General features: G+C 38.3%; 1 protein-coding gene across 8 annotated transcripts in view; it reads right to left on the reverse strand.

Moving 5' to 3' along the window:
- Rasal2 (RAS protein activator like 2) overlaps positions 1–18,150 on the reverse strand; it is a 293,935-nt gene that overhangs the window by 113,924 nt on the left and 161,861 nt on the right. For 4 of the 8 annotated variants that reach the window (XM_087580930.1, XM_087580929.1, XM_087580927.1 and 1 more), the window contains exon 1: positions 7,957–8,057. In XM_087580930.1, coding sequence (XP_087437056.1) covers positions 7,957–7,969 — 13 coding nt within the window. In that variant the 5' untranslated portion in view covers positions 7,970–8,057. 8 annotated transcript variants of the gene reach the window in all.

Genomic DNA, 18,150 nt, shown 5'->3' on the forward strand with positions numbered 1-18,150 from the left:
TATGACTATTAAAAACCTGAAAATAGGATAATATCTCCTCTAACTATCTCGAGGCCAAACAGTATTTGAAGTGATTGTGTCACTTAAAGTAAACAGGTCAGATGCTCATTCCCATGTTTAACCTCAGAACTCCTTATGACAATGCAGGAGGCTGACTCAACATGTCTTCATCCACAAACAGGAAAGCCAAGATTTAAATGATGAAATCATACTGACTGTGAAGGGGAGTGTAGGTGTTCTACTCCAGAGAAAATCCATATCCTTTCTATAATAGAGGGTTTTTAAAAATAGCATTTTTTTCAGCTATTTAGGATGAGGTATACACAGAAAAGGTGAATAGTCTCTATTTGTGAATTAAAGTATTTTGCTTCCTTAATGATTTGACTAAAGTTGAAGTCAGTTGCAAATAACAAGCAGCCAGAACACCTAGTTTTTAATGTAAAAATAATAAAAGTCAAACTGAATTTAAAGTTACATTGTTTTTCCTTGAGTCTTACCCACAGAAATTCATTAATCATTACTACTACATATAGTTAGTCACATGTACAGCTTTGTTTTGAATGAATGGATAAGTGTATTTCTGTGTCTAATAAGGATGTTTGACCTAAAGACACTTAGGAGGCTGTTCTTTGCTATGTTTCATAAATTTTCCATCACCAACCTCAAAGATGGAAACCAGTGTCCATTTTACCATTGTTGTAAGTGGCATATTTAAAGTAATGGTATACAACATATTTAGAGGAGAAAATCTAATAGTATACAATTTTAAGGGGGAAAAATCCATTTTAGACCTGTGATACCAAGAGAAAGTTATGGGCAGGCAAAGAGACAGCTGAAAGTGAAAAGACAATCTATCTATTGTGAGAAAATATTTGCCAACTAAATATCTGGAAAGGGTTAATATTCAAAAACAATCACAAAACTCAACAACAAAACTGGAATAAACTGATTCAAAATTGGCAAAGAGCCTGCATGAACATTTCTCAAAAGACATATACGTGGCTAGTAGTAGGGCTAGGGAGATGGGCTGACTTGCTGTGCAAGCATGAGGACCTGAGTTCAGATCCAGCACTCATGTAAAAAGACGGGCACAACAGCCCACCCTGTAGTCTTAGTGCTATAAAGACATACAGGCAGGTCTTTAAGATGTGTTCACCAGCTAGACACCAGCTAGCTGGACAGGTGAGCTCCAGGTTCGGGGAGAGATCACTGGCATAAAGAAAAGGGAAGAAGAGCAAAGAGAGATACTGATGTTACACTTTAGCCTCCATAGATCCACGCACACCAGCAGACATGCATAACCCACACAGAAACTGACGGTAACAAAGAACAATACAGGAAAACACCCAATGTCAACTTCTAGTTTCTACATATACACTCATGGGTACATGCATCTCTGCACACACATGGGTACGCATGGGCTAACAGATAAAAGGGGAGGAAAGGCCAATAGGTATTCAAAACAGTATCCAGCCACACCACTATCAGGGAAACACAAATCAGAACCGCGATGACTCATTACATGGCAAAAGTAGTGGTGTAGTTACTCTTAGATTGCAGATGTTACATACTCTACCCCATGACAGTTCAATATAGTAAGATATTTTGGTGACTTTAAAGACGTTGCCAGGCTGTGATGCAGGTGTGAGAACAGAATGTAAAGGTGGCTTCAGGAGCAAATAATGATGACCCTTTCCTAACAGCCAGCAAAAATGTCCATAGATTTCAGAGCTAGATTCAACAGGCTGCAAGGTACTGAGGAGACTGAGCATCTAGCTGGGAAGAGAACACAACCTGCTTTACTTCTTAGTTTGGCCTTGTAATCTTCTCAGCAGAGAATAAGCTAGACTCTATCTGGGCTTCTAGTCTGGGAAATAATAAAGGTAAATAGGTATTGCTAAGCTTAGTATATGATTATATGACAATATAAAATTAATATAGGGTCCAGAGAGATGGCTCAGTAGGTAAAAGCCACACGTGGCAGAACATATATATACTCCTAACTCCCTACAGTGAAATGACAGGCAGAGACAAGAAAATCGCCTGAACGCCAATGTCCAGGAATATGAAGCACAGTGGCAGAATAACGATCCCGCCCGACAAGCAGAGGTCGGTCGTCCTCTGAGGCTTTATGCAGCCCTCCTTGCATTCTGTTGTTGTTGCTGCTGTTGTTGTTGTGTAAGGCATAGATTGTTCATTTTCATTGTTGTATAGAATTCCACTATGCAAACAAATCAAAATGTGTCCATTCTGCTATTGACAGATATTTGGGTGGTTTCTAAATTTTACCTTTCAAAAGCAGTGCAGTTACATGCAGTTTTGTACAGGTTCCTCAGTGACCATTTCTGGACTACACTTCTGTTCAGGATTGTTGGGTCACAGAGCATTGTTTGACTCTGAACCTTTCAAAGAGTCTCCAAAGTAAACATCCCTGTTTATACAGTCAACAGTCATATGTACTGTTTCTTTGGTCTAGATTCTAAGTAGCACATGGTATTTTCTGTTTGTGTTATTTTTGCCATTTTGATGGGGCATGGTTCTACGTTGAGAGTTTCTCTCCATAAGTCTATATGGCCTCCCTTGAAATGCACACTCTGGCCTTGTTTTTTTCTTACAGATGTTTACTGGGTGTTAGAATTTTCAAATGTCTTTTGTTTAAAGCTATCTAAGAAAATGTAATATAAGACAGAGACTAAACCCACAGAACTTCAAATCCTTTCTACCCTTTTATACATCTTTAACATAGATGAAGACAAAAAGTCTACACTTAAATGTTACACTATTACACCTTCTGGGAAACTTACTGAGAAGCTGTCCTAAGTCACAGTATGTTAGAGCAACAAGAAAGTCAGACTTTCCAGGACCAATATTTAATTAAAATTTCAATGTCAAATAAAATTTGCAGCTATTCACTGTAAGATGTTCTTCTGGGGAAGGGAGGAAGGCTGATGATATAATTGGCGGGATTTTTCTCCTAAGGAGAACTATACGGAAACCTGACTTCTGCTTTTAAATGCCCTAGCACTTGACAAACAAGGTGAGCAAACTAAAGCAGTGTCATCAAGGCCAGCCCCAAGAAGCTCCACTGAGGCATGGAAGGTCTGCATGGTCTTGCAAATGCTGCTTCAAGGGACATTAGTTCTTTTTCTTTTGATGACAGTAACAGCTCCTGGGCTTTCTTCTGGAGATGGCTATGAGAATGGCAGACTCTAATGGGGCGGAGTTTGCCCTTTTTTGCTAATTTACCTACAAAAATGATCATCAATCATTTACTGAATGCTATTTTCATAAAAATTGGGAAAAATAAATCTAGAATACTAAAGACATATTGTAAAAATGTTAGCAGTTATGGGCAGGCAAATAGCTAAAAGTAAAATGATGTGGTGCTTACCACCGTAGGGAAGTATGGAACATTTCATTGGATTTCAAGTGTGGCAAAAGGCTCCAAAGAAACCTCATGATATTTGTTAATATGTATAATATAGATGTTGTATGTATGATATATATGTATGCATATATAATAAAGTTGTTAACTCTTAAGTTGTTAAGAGTCTCCAATTCTAGCCCTGTTGGAGATTCACTACAGCAAGCACACTACGTGTGCCGCACTCCCTGTTCTGCTGCTTTTCTGTTCTCTGAGACAACACACACGAGAAGCGTTCACTAGGAACTCTCGGAAAGCAGGTTCTGTGCCGGACTGCTTTCCCTGCCCCACAGGCAGCACCTGCCTCCTGCTCTGGACTCCATACCCTAACCTGCATCTGTTTTCATATAGGTGGGGGTTCTTTGTGGCTCTTCATATGCACACCGCAGCACACCTCTTGCTTTAAATTTTTTTTTTTTTATTTTTTTTCTTTTTCAGAGCTGGGGACTTGCAAGCGCTCTACCACTGAGCTAAATCCCCAACCCCCCCTTTTTTTAAATGTTCTTTTTTTAAGGTTTATTTATTTATTATACACATTGTAGCTGTCTCCAGACACACCAGCAGAGGGCATCAGATCTTATTATAGATAGTTGTGAGCCACCATGTGGTTGCTAGGATTTGAACTCAGGACCTTTAGAAGAACAGTCGGTGCTCTTAACCACTGAGCCATCTCTCCAGCCCAGCACACCTCTTTATAAATCCCATTTCATTTATTTACTAGGCATTTAGTATTCTAGGTGTTCTTGAAAAAGGAAACTATTTACGTACGGAACCAAACATTTTGGTTTGGTTCTGACTCAAAAGTCAAATCAGTTATACAAACTCATTTGAAGTATTTTAGGGAAAAGAAAAGTAGCAGTACTTCAAGTCTTCAGATAGCTGAAGTAGTAAGCAGGGATAGCGGACTGCACAGCCTTTTCAAACTGCCCTTAAGATGTCACAGCCAATTGTTCGACATGTTGTCCCCTGTTCAGCAAAGACCTCTAAACTGAATGACAATGTCTGTTCCTGGCAGCTCGAATGCCTTATTTATTAAGATCAGGCAAGAAAAAGAGCAAGCAGAAACAGGGAGTTGTTGTTCTTCAAAGAAAAAGGCTGCAACATCCAATTTCTCCAGCATTCTACAGTAACCCATTACTTATAAACACTATGGACCGATGAATAAAAACTGTGCTATCCAGAGTCAAGGCACTGGCAGATCTCCTTACCTTTAAATTCAGAGTTTCTGATTCAACTCAATACCAGAGTCTTGGTTGGGGAAAGAATGCATCAGAGAAGACAAAGTGCTTCAAGTGAACTGATTTTTGATTCAGTTAAGTTTCTGTCAAGTACGTATAGAATATGAGTGGTGGTTCTGAAGGCTTCTGAACACAAGCTGACCATGGTCACAGGAAAACGGGAATCTTAGCACACCCCTAGCACTTGAAAATCTCAGGAGAATTCATACTGAGTGTAGAGTTGTGACCACAACAGGGCACAGAGACACAACTCTTCCCCCTGTATCTCTCAAGTGTAAAATGGTATCAACATTTATCCACGGGAGTTACTTTTCACCAAAATGGAACCCAGAGCAATGCAAACGAGAACAATCATGAACAGTGAGCAGAGGGCATCAAAGGACAGAAAACAGACAAAGCTGTAGTAAGCAGCACCCCTGTTCAGATGGCAAACAGGCAGCTTCTGAGGAGGGACTCCTGGAGCTGTGTGTGGACAATCATATACCTCTCATGAGTAAATAATTAACTTCACAGATCAGGGTGTTACATATGCTCAGCTTCATGTCTGTGTCCCTGATCTTTTGCCTTCATTCTATTTGAAGAGACAATCTTTAGAGATTTTACTAGAACATAAAATAAAATTATATTTAAGGAACCAGTACAAAGAAGAAATCTTGGGTGGAGAGATGGCTTAGTAGCTAAGAGCACTGACTGTTCTTCCAGACGTCCGAGTTCAATTCCCAGCAACCACATGGTGGCTCACAACCATCTGTAATGGGAGCTGATGCCCTCTTCTGGGGTATCTGAAGACAGCTATGGTGTATTCATATACATAAAACAAATAAGTCAATTTGCTTTTAAAAAGAAATCTTTTGAGTGACTCGGAGTTTTGATCAACTAAAATAAAAAATGACTACAGAATGGCTTTCCTTCTTTGGGAACTTACTACATAACCTGCATTTATGGAGATATATGTGGTTAAAAAATTTATAAAACTAATAATAAGGGGGTGTCTTGAATAGTGGAAATGGTCCTTCTAGGACATACTTATTCAACTGCCTCCTACACCAGAGACATGATTCCCTTCTGCTCAGCCCCACTGTCCAGTTGCACTCCACTTCCACTGTGCGCTCATACCTAGTTGCTTTTTGCTATTCTACAAAGCCTAACCCTTTACTGTCTGAATTCACAAGCGGAAGAGAAAAGGGCACTTTCTTCCCTTATTGGCACAGTAGTATAGTTCATAATGGTTAAGTTTATTAGTTTGGGGTTAGGCTGGCTCATAACGGTTTATTCCCACTTACGTGAGTAAAATACTACCAGAGAATATGCTTGTCATCATTCCAGGCATAAGGAAACAACATTCAGGTCAAAGATTCATCTTAATCTCCCCTACTCTTTTTATCCTGTGATGTACACATGAACCGTAATATTCCTATATACTACAGCAGTTCTTTCATATATTCTAAGGATGAAATTGAAGACAAAACCCCAAGCCTTACACAGTTAAACGTAAATACTATGTTTGAATGTATTACTGAACGTTGAATGCATTATCGGTCATTATTTCCAGTCGTCAGACCTCTTACAAGCTTAAGTAATGGGTTCTGCAGTAAGACAGTGAACAAGCTCTTGTTTCCTACGGGGTGGAGTATTAACTTTGCAGTGGTTTCTGAGATAGCCCACAGCAATCCTGAAGCTATCCCTTACAACCTACTGCCCATCTCCCACACACTTGGAAATCAGCACTGAACTCACACAGATCCAGCACCATACTGGAGTGAGCAGGTTAGGAATCAACACAAAAGAGTTCACTGTGCTTAGAGCTAAATCAGACTAACTTGTTCCCAGGAGTTCTAAAGAGCCATGGCAGATGGTTCTGGCAGTGACTATCATTATTTAGCTCACTAGAATAGCGTGGCTTTCATCACAATGGTCTCCAGAAAAATGGAAGGGGCAGCAACTTGTTAAAGAGATATGACAATATATAAAGACAGATGCCTTGACTTTCAAGGTCCTCCATTTAAATATTCCTTTGAGATAATTTGTAAGGTTAAAAACAGAGAACTCTCATGAATGGAGAGAAACAGACTTGGACACTGAAAAACAACTGTTCCAAATGGCTGAATACTTCAAAAACTCTATCTTATCCTTCTTTGAATTAATATAGTAAAGCAGTGAACATAGAGAAGATTTTATTTTTGCTTATAGTAAGATAATGCACATAAAATGGCTATTTCTATATAGGAAATTCATTTTTACAGAACATTTCTAAGACTTAAAGTCTTTAAAAGAAATTATATTCAATTTTAAGAGTTTTAACTTTTATACAGATACAAAATGCTACTTATACAATGTATAACTTATTAAAAATAGCAATACAAGCTAACCTCTTCCATACTATAAGCCATCTATTAGTAAATATTTAATTTATAACTGGTTAATACATATTCAAGAACATGTACTAGTATTAATTTAATAATAATCCTTAATATTTTCCCCATAAGATTTTAATGTGGGTTCATAATCCATCTGCTCTATTTAGGCAATAACTCATCATTTATGAGATTACCAAGTGTAGTATAGATAAAAATGTAAGATCTAAACATAAACGGCATCATACCAAAACCAAACAAATAAACCAAAAAGCATTACCTGAGAATTAAGAAATCTAGGTTTTCACTTGACCAAGTACCAAAGTCCTTAGGTTTCAGTGTTCTCACTGAAAATGAGGAGAATGGGCTATATAGGTAGTCTTTAAAGCCCCAGACTTAACTTTCATTGAGTCAAGCAGTTAAAATCTCTAAATTGTCAACTGCTGGTAGAGAATATTAAAGGCAACCTTCTGTAATCAGAACAAGCACACTTTCCATATGAATGCTCTTACTGCTGTCTATGGATCTAACCTGTTGAACTTTCTGAATGACGATTATATTCTACTGAGATTCAGACTGAATGCTAAGTATATTCTGTCTCTCAGAAACGAGTTCTATCGATTTCCAGGTATTTTTATATTTTGTGAAGAATTTGAGACAGATTCAAATAAATTTCATATTATATTATTAATAAGAGCAGTAAATGGTGTTGTGTTAGTACTCTGCTATGTTCACTATTCTTTTAATTCCAGAGTTGATGTTTTTGGGTTGGATTTTGTGCTAGAATATTGACACTCTCTACACAAATTTCTGTAAACATACAGAAGTGAAAAAAGCTTGATTTAAAAAAAACCCACTCATGATAGCAACTACTACATTTATATAACAAAAACAGATTCTCTTAACTATAGACAAACGTTTAATTCCCAGCAGTTCTTACCTGGGGTCTGCATTCTTTGAAGTTTCTGGGTGTTGCTAACATGATCTTTCCAGCATCGGTCAGAAACTCCAAACACTTGTGTACAGTACTCGCCTGTGCTTGCTCCCCTGGTCTCTCTCTCCCTTTTTGCTCTCACTCTGTGCCTCAGACAGTTTGGAATGCAGAAAAGCCAGAGCCAGTGCCAGTCAAACTCAATCCACCCCCTCCTTCCTTGTGCTGGAGAGCGCTGAACAATGGCCGCTCTTCCTTGTTCACTCACCACCCAGTCTCTTTCATTAGCACTGAGCACAAAAAAATGTCAGGAGAAGCAATGCGATTTACCCAGCGAGGTACCTCATTTTTTTTCTGTTCCAAGGGTGGGTGGGACAGATTGTACTTCTTTTTGGGTATTCTAAAAAGTAATTTTAAAAAACTACTTCAAAATTCTGTCCCATTTTAGGCTGGAAAAATAAAACTATTTGGAATGTTACTGTACTAAACCAATATAAACTTTTAAAGTATGCAAAATGGAGTAAATATTTGTATTTTACACAGACATACCAGTATCTTTTAAATCACTTTATTAATCATGCCAATTTCACTCCTCATGATGGAAATATCTTGCATGTAGAAAATATTTTACTTCCATAAGACTCTTTGTTTAGATCTTAAACTGGAATTTCATTTTAATACATAGAATAGTAACTGAAGAATAATTTTATACAAAGAGATTCTACTAAACTAGTTTCCTACTCGGTCTGATGAAACTTTATATAGCATCATGCACTTAGTTATCATTTGAATCTAAAATAAGACACCTCTCAGGGTGTTTTCTACACTCAGTATACTTAAAAAAAAAAAAAAAGGAAGGTGAGTTAATAGCGTGAACATGAGTACTGGCATGAGGACCTGATGCATTACACTGCCACTCAGTTGCTGGGACTAGCATGTCAGGTGATCACAGGAGAGTTCATGCCACGTCGGGGAGTGGAACAGAAATGAAAGAAGTCAATCTGTTAGGGCTTGTTTATCAATGATGGATTCCCACTGCACTCTGTGTCCTATCTATAAGTATGTGGGGGTTAAATGTAGTATATAAGCTTCACATCAGCTACTCATACATAGGGACATGTATCCATGTACAAATATGTGTGAGGGAATGAATCTTTTACCAGTCCTTTACCTTTCTAATTAAGTCTCAGTGATTTAAATAACATTTATTTAAGAAAAAAACAATAAAATAGGTTTCTTTATATTTAACTATATATACACATATCACATTGTCTACTATACACAGTACATTATATTTTGCTCATATCTATATCTTCATTACTCTCCCTTGATAAAATTTCTCTTTTAATTCCATCAAAATTGGGGCTGGGGATTTAGCTCAGTGGTAGAGCGCTTACCTAGGAAGCGCAAGGGCCTGGGTTCGGTCCCCAGCTCCAAAAAAAAAGAACCAAAAAAAAAAAAAAATCCATCAAAATTTAGTTTTCTTAATCTAGTCTTAGACTACACTTTGTCTGCCTTTACTTTCCGGTTTCCACTTCACATCAACTACCTACCCTTTTAATCCCTACTGCTATTCAAATATGAAAGGGAAGAAAATCATAAGCAAATATCCACAGAAACATTCCAACTGATTGTTTGCACATAGACTAGTACTCCAGACTGCTACCCTGCCCTATAAGACAAAACAAAGCATCAACCCTTAGACAACATAGTAACAACACTGTAAATTGCTGCTTATAGCTGATCTGAGAGCACACAAAGCAGGATGAAATCAATTATTCATAGCAATGATTGAGACAAATAGTTATTTCCCCAGTTCTTTTTTAAGCGAATTACAGTGATTTAAGTCACAGGAAGAGATTTCAGCTCAAAATAACAAAACAGCAATCAGAATTGTTGAGTTACAGAAGTGGCTCTCTTGAGAGAGAGTGGGCTCCAACTACTTCCCCCACAGAGTATGCATGTGAGAGGAACCCTGTAACTTAGCGGTTCTCAAACCTTGTTGCTAATCCTAAACATGAGAAGTATATTATTTATAATAGGATACAGCAATCTTTTCCAAATGCCATCTAATCTAAACTGTGAAGTTTCCTTCTGAAATAGGTTTATTATTTTTTTCAAAGCTATGATTTAGGCAGTGAGCTCAAGTCAATAATGACATGTCCAAAGGAAAGTTATAATGTTCTACAAAACCATTTACATTCTGCAGTTCTAATACTTGAGAAAATCTTGAGGAAATCCAAGATCCCATGTAGAGAAAATTTTTCTTAAATATGCTATTCCATTATTCAATAATTTTAAAAGCAGATGACACATCGTGCTTCAATAACTGTACTACTACCTTAGACACCATGCTATGTGCCCCAGCCTTGGAGTTCTTGATGCGCTGCCAGTCCTGTCTGCTTTCTTACTTACTCTTCAAAATCCAGACTCACAACCATGTAAGGCATAACTTCTTTCTATAACTAGAGTTGATCACACCCTCCTGTACTGTGTCTATTTTCCTGACTTCACTACTCCTCACAGTCCTCATGATATTTCCTTATCTGTATCATGTATATTCTGATGTTTTTGTGCCTTATCTCTACCCACAATCTGAGATCCATTCCAGGAAATGAAGATGGTAGGAGCTTTCATCTGGCTTTCCATCCATCTCTAGACCTTATAAAAATATGCATGACATCAGCTTAATAACTGATAGAGGGACAGGAAGAAGGATGAATATATACATTTATTAGAACTTTTAAAAAAATATCTAGACCTAGTACACTTTGGAGTAACTTTAAAACAGGGATAATAACACTTCCACTTCTTATGTGACAGTCTAACTGAAGTAGCCAATTGAAGGCAGCGTAATTAAGTATCAAGGAAAGATAGTTTCCCAGTTAGGACCTACTGGGTAAAATTCTGGCCAGCAGAGGTAGTTCCCAGGAGTATCACCACTGTATTTCCCTGTTGAGAAGCCTTACTCAGCTGCTATGTTGCCTTGGTTAGGGAAATGCAGCTTCTGAAGTAGAGACTTAAGAGCTCAATTAACTTTTAATCCTCTGTAATAGCACTAGAGAGTCTTTAAATGGGGAAGCATAAGTTCATGCTTCACCATGCAGTCTTTAATAATCTACGAAGTACCTACATCCATAGCCACACAGAAAATCCCTCTCTGGCCTTCTAGAGTTTGGTGGAGTTTTTATTTTTATTTTTTAAAAAATAACACAATTCAGAACACTCCATTTGCAGTGACCATGTTCACTTTGGATAAACAAGGCCATTTAAGACATTTTATTTATGTTGGGATTATTAGGCTCCATGTATTACCCTGAATAGGTGACTAATTTTACACAGTCCAGACCCAGCAATGATACCTAATGTTTGTATTAAATTGCATGAAAATGCGTTTTTCTAAGTAAAACATGTCAACTCAAGGCTGACACTACAGGTTAGTGATGGAGTACATCCTACGCTTATGCTAGGCACAGGTCCTACCTCTCAGTACAGTCAAAACAAACAAACAAACAAACAAACCCATAACAACACTAAAATGTCAATGAATAATATTAATTAAGTACTTTATGAATAGCTGGATTACATGGCTATAAAGTTATCTTCCAGACCCCATTCTGTAATGTTATAATTCAAACAAATAAATATCGTAAGTCAGTCTCAATGTATTCCTATTACAGACTAATATAATACCTTCTTATTAAACATCTTGAAACAATATAGTTCTAATTATTTACAATGAATCTCAAATGTTCCTCACTATAATTCAGGGAAGTTCACGGAGGCGAGGAGTACACACACGTCTATTCACTGTTGTAACCACTGTGTCAAGAATACAGTAAACAGTTTAGCACAGGCAAAAGTTGACTCCCAAAGTTCTATCTTGGAATGATTCCAAAATTCCTATCAATAAATTTTGTGTTTAATAAAAGGCCAAGAGTCATTTTCTGTGCCACAAATGCATTGTTTTTAAAAACCAAAAAGATCACAATTTAGCTAGCTGCACATATCAAAAACGTATACACCAAATTTACTCATTTTCAAACAGATCAAGAAGCAAGCAATTCCTTAACATGTATCCTTTACTCTTCCAATCAGAAACACATCTCAGTAGCAACCAGGTTGAGGTGTACACCAAACAGAACAGATCTAGCTCTTGCACTTAGGAACATTCCCTCTTTTAAACAGCAGATGGGTTAAAACACACAGCTTTTCTAACCACAAACACAGCTTCTTTTAATGTTGCCTTACAGGGAAAGGCATTTTGGTAATGCTGCCTTCCTACTGAATTCTTCTAAGAGTTCATATTAGACAAAGAAATCATTGTTTAGAATTGTTATGACAAATATCAAAATCACCCACTTGCTCAGAAATGACACTAAACATTAGTTATTCATTCCACTTTGATGAAAAGGCATTAGATGACCAGAATTTCCAATAAGTCATATGAACAGCAATGTATCCACATGGTTGTTGAAAGGGCACATGACAAGCATAGTAAAATTAGGCCAGTCACAGATTCCTTTTAAACTTCAGGTTAAGAATCTGAAATCAGGTCCCCAGCTCCGAAAAAAAGAACCAAAAAAAAAAAAAAAAAAAAAAAAAAGAATCTGAAATCAGATATGGTGGTGCACACCTTTAATCCCAGCACTCAGGAGGCAGAGGTAGGTAGAGCTCTGGGATTTCAAAAGTGAGTTCCAGGACTGCCAGGACTGTTACACAGAAAAACCTTATTGTAAAAAGAAAAACATCAACAATAACAACAACAATTACTACTACTACTACTACTACTACTACTACTACTACTACTACTACTACTACTACTACTAAAATTTGAGCATTACCTTCCTCTTGGAGCTAAGATGATTACATAAAATACATTTCCTGGCAACTGGCTGGGAGAAAAGGAGTACAGAGACAAGGCCCTATCTGACTGCTCTTTAACTTGGTTTCTTTTTTTTTTTTTTCTTTTTTCTTTTTTTCAGAGCTGGGGACTGAACCCAGGGCCTTGAGCTTGCTAGGTAAGCACTCTACCACTGAGCTAAATCCCCAACCCCTTAACTCGGTTTCTTAAGTGAACAAAATAGTATTGCAAAGAAAATTGGGCATAATATTTAGTGGGATAGATACAAGGAAAACATTTCATTTTACATCATCGTTTGAGAAGAATATCCTGTAAGAATAATGGAAATGGAAAACGTAGGTAATAAACAACAAAAGGTATCTAAAATTATTTTGGAGATAGTGATAAATAATAATAAATACTATTTTTGAGTATACTCACACAGCCAGGACCATATTCACGATATTGACTCTCTCCATCTATTATAAAAAGGTGTCCTGGGACTGGAAAGATAGCTTAGTTACTAAGTACTTGCCCTGTAAGCATGAGGAACCTGAGTTTGGTCTCTAGAACCCAATGTTAGGGAAGTGGAAACAGGCATTCTTGGTTAGTGGGGTACTTCAGGCTGCTGGCAGGCTTCAGGCTAGTGAGAAACGTCAACAAAACCAAAATGGATAGATCCAAGAAATGATATCTGAGGTTGTCTTTAGGCTCTGTATGTATCTGCTCATATGTGCATGCGCGCGCGCGCGCGCACACACACACACACACACACACACGCACGCACAAAACACTAAAATAAATTAAATAGGATCTTGTTATTTCTTTAAAGAATGATCTTAGGAAACTCATATTCCTCAATGGCTTTAAAAACAAACACAAACCTGCCAGTCAGGTTTGTTTCTGCAATCTTAACTCAGACATGATTGCAATCTTCTTATAAAACACAGAACACAAGTTACTTTCAGTACAAATGATGGTCATGGGTAAGTGGTCTCTATGTCTACAAAAATCTATTTAGATAAAAGACTGAGCTTTTTGCTACAGTAAGTCTTTGGCATTTCATTTGTATATATACATGTAACATACACACACACACACACACACAACACACAAACACACAAAGATCAAAATACTTCATCAAGTAGTTCATTCAATTTCTATAATTACCTTACAAGTAACTGAAACAAACTAAATTTCAACAGAAATAAAAACTAAGTCATGAAACCTTTTATATTGCAATTTTTAGTTGTGAGCCTAGCCTTAAATGGATGAGCCATCTTTAGTCCCAAAAAAGCAATTTTTAAAAGGGAAATAACCTAAAAGAAAGTTCTAAAGCTAATTTCCTATGCAACTGGGTTCTATTCCTGAGCTACTGTGGTTTACTACTACACTACCCCACAGTCTTTATTTGACTGGCATTTGCGGCTCTGTTTTGCCTCCTCATAGCTTCCTCTACTTCCCAATTTTTCTATATTAATTTTGCAGATTGTATAAAATTTGATTTATAAGCAGAAATTCTTTTCTTTAGTGTGTAATTATATACTATATATTAGAAGAATTTATGTAGATTTTTTGAAAAGGATATATATATATGTATATATATATATTTCCATATATTTCAATGAAGAGGTTTATGTTAGCCAGAATCTAAAAGACTGTTTCTGATAGATATGTGAGCAGATTCAAAACCCTTGCTCTCTTAGGAGGGCCTGGAAGGGGGCTGCCAGGACTTTTGCTTTCTTTTAAAGGCAGAATGCAATGTAATAAGTAAAAAAAGTTTTGGTTCCAGACCGTGGATTCTTGACAAGCAATACATTCAAGAGAGAATGGGAACCTCTTTTCCTCAGTTTTATGTTTGTACTTTTGTTCCTTATCTCTTAAGACATTCTTACTGGAACAGGATAATAGATTTAACTAGAGCTTATCTTTTATAAAAAACATACACTGTATTGCTTACATACATACAGTGTCATTGTTTTGTATGTATTTTGTTACTTCTTTCTGAAAAAGAGTAAGAATATTATTCTTAAGAGAAGGATTTTTAAAACAAAGCCCTGCTTTTTTCTTTTTTAACTGAAAATAGAGTCCCCCACCTAATAGTATATACGGATAATGGTTTCCACACCAACCCCTTACCAGATCTTTCCCACTTCCTCACCACCCAAATCCACACATATTTTCTTTATTTTTCTCTAAAATCAACAATAATAATAAATAAATATGAACAACCAGAACACACACACACACACACACACACACACACACACACACACACACCCCAATAGGGGGAAAAAGCCAAAGAAAACTCACAAGAAACAGATAATAATACAAAAGCAAATGATCAGTTGGTGGGTTGGTTGACCAGTCCACCCATCTGTCCCTCCATCTACCTACCCATTCACTCCTCCCTCCTTCCCTCTTTCCCTCCCTCTCAACCTTAGCATTGTGAGAAAAAAAAAACCCACTCCAAAAATACTGAGTGTGTTTTGTGATGGCCATTTACTCCTGGGCATGGGCCCTTAGCTTTGGTTTGCATGCCCAGTAATACTGGGTTGGAGAAAAATTAGTTGTTCCTTTCGGAATGGTTGTCAACTGGAGATAGCTTTTAGGTAGAGATGGGGGCTTGTGTCTACTTCACCTCTCAGCACTGGGACTCCATTTGGCTTAGACCTGTGTGTGCTGCCATAGTTTCTGCTGTGTCTAGAAGGCCTTATTTCCTTGGTGTTTTTCTTCCAAATTGGGTCTTAAAATCTTTCTGTCTCCCCTTCCAAAGTTCCCTGAGATCTGAGGGGAGGGATTTGATGGAGACATCCCATTTAGGGCTGAATGTTCCAAGGTCTCTTATTCTCTGCACACTGTCCAGATATATACAGGTCTCTGTATTTGTTCCCATCTACCGCAGGAGAAAGCATTTTTTGATAATAGTTGAGCGAGATGCTGATCTTTCTGTATAGCAGAATGTTGCTAGGAGTCATTGTAGCAAACCAGTATTATATGGTTTCACTCACTAGGTCCATGACCTACCTGGTCTTAGACCTTTGGCCTCCCAGGCAGTATCAGACCAGGGTTCCTTTTCATTGAGCAGGCCTTAATTCCAATTATCTAGTGTTTGGTTACTACCACAACATTTGCGCCACTAGAGCACCTGTGTACCTTGCAGGCTGGACATCACTGTAGGCAAGAGGGTTTATAGCTGGGTTTGTATTTACCCTTCTCCTCTGGCAGTGTGGAAAGTACCTTTCCATTCTGGTTATTTTTGTTTTGTTTTGAATTGGATCTTTAAAATTTACACTTCAAATGTTATCCCCTTTCCCAGTTTCCTATCCATAAACACCCTATCACATCCCTTCTCCCCCTTCTTTTATAAAGATATTCCCCACCCACCCACCCATCCGTTCCTGCTTCCATGCCATGACATTCCCCTATGGTGGGGCATCAAGCCTTGGCAAGACCAAGGCTTCCACTGCTGCCTATCAAGGCCATCTTCTGCTACATATACAGCTGGAGTCATGGGTCTGTCCATGTGTACTCTTTGGTTGGTGGTTTAGTCCCTGGGAGTTCTAGTTGGTTGGTATTGTTCTTTTTTTTTTTTTTTGGTTCTTTTTTTCGGAGCTGGGGACCGAACCCAGGGCCTTGCGCTTCCTAGGTAAGCGCTCTACCACTGAGCTAAATCCCCAGCCCCGGTTGGTATTGTTCTTAAGGGATTGCAAACCCTTTCAGCTCCTTCAATCCTTTCTCTAACTCCTCCATTGTGGACCCTGTTCTCAGTTCAATAGTTGGCTGACAGCATCTGCCTCTGTATTTGTCAGACTATGTCAGAGCCTCTCAGGAGACAAATATACCAGGCTCCTGTCAGCATGCAATCCTTGGCATCAGCAATATTGCCTGGGTTTGGTGGCTGTATGCATATGGGCTGGGAACCCAGGTGGGGCAGTCTCTGGATAGCCTTTCCTTCAGTCTCTGCTCCAAACTTTGTCTCCAAATCTCCTCCTATGAGTATTTTTATTCCCCCTTCTAAGAAGGACTAAAGCATCTGCACTTTGGTCAACCTTCCTCTTGAGCTTTCTGTGGTTTGTGGATTGTATCTTGGGCAATCCTTAGCTTTTAGGCTAATATCCACTTATCAGTAAGTGCATACTATATTTGCTTTTTTTTGTGATTGGGTTACCTCGCTCAGGATGATATTTTCTAGTTCCATCCATTTGCCTATGAATTTCATAAAGTCATTGTTTTTAATAGCTGAGTAGTACTCCATTGTGCAAATGTAACACATTTTCTGTATCCATTCCTCAGCTGAGGGACATCTGGGTTCTTTCGAGCTTCTGGATATTGTAAATGAGGCTGCTATGAACATAGTGTAGCTTGCGTCCTTGTTATATGTTGGAGGATCTTGTGAGTATATGCCCAGGAGTAGTATTGCTGGGTCCTCAGGTAGTACTACGTCCAATTTTCTGAGGAACCTCCAGACTGATTTCCAGAGTGGTTGTACCGGCTTGCAATCCCACCGATGGTGGAATGTTCCTCTTTCTCCACATCCTTGGCAGCTGTCCCCTTTGTTTTTTATCTTAGTCATTCTGACTGGTATGAGTTGTTTTGATTTGTATCCTGATGATTAAGGATGTTGAACATTTCTTTAGATAATTCGTGGCCATTTGATATTCCTCAGTTCAGAATTCTTTGTTTATTGCTATAAAACATTTAAAAATTTTTTTTATTAAATATATTTCTTTTTATTTATTTATTTTTCTTAACTTGAGTATTTCTTATATACATTTCAGGTGTTATTCCCTTTCCCCCTCCCCCCTCCCCTTCCTGATGGGGGTTCCCCTCCCAACCCTCTCCCCATTGCCACCCTCCCTGCAACAGTCTAGTTCACTGGGGGTTCAGTGTTAGCAGGACCCAGGGCTTCCCCTTCCACTGGTGCTCTTACTAGGATATTCATTGCTACCTATGAGGTCTGAGTCCAGGGTCAGTCCATGTATAGTCTTTAGGTAGTGGCTTAGTCCCTGGAAGCTCTGGTTGCTTGGCATTGTTGTACATATGGGATCTCGAGCCCCTTAAAGCTCTTCCAGTTCTTTCTCTGATTCCTTCAACGGGGGTCCTATTCTCAGTTCAGTGGTTTGCTGCTGGCATTCGCATCTGTATTTGCTGTATTCTGGCTGTGTCTCTCAGGAGGGATCTACATCCGGCTCCTGTCGGTCTGCACTTCTTTGCTTCATCCATCTTGTCTAATTGGGTGGCTGTATATGTATGGGCCACATGTGGGGCAGGCTCTGAATGGGTGTTCCTTCTGTGTCTGTTTTAATCTTTGCCTCTCTACTCCCTGCCAAGAGTATTCTTGTTCCCCTTTTAAAGAA

Source organism: Rattus norvegicus, chromosome 13, assembly GCF_021556685.1.
Source record: "Rattus norvegicus strain SHRSP/BbbUtx chromosome 13, alternate assembly SHRSP_T2T, whole genome shotgun sequence".
Classification (NCBI taxonomy): domain Eukaryota; kingdom Metazoa; phylum Chordata; class Mammalia; order Rodentia; family Muridae; genus Rattus; species Rattus norvegicus.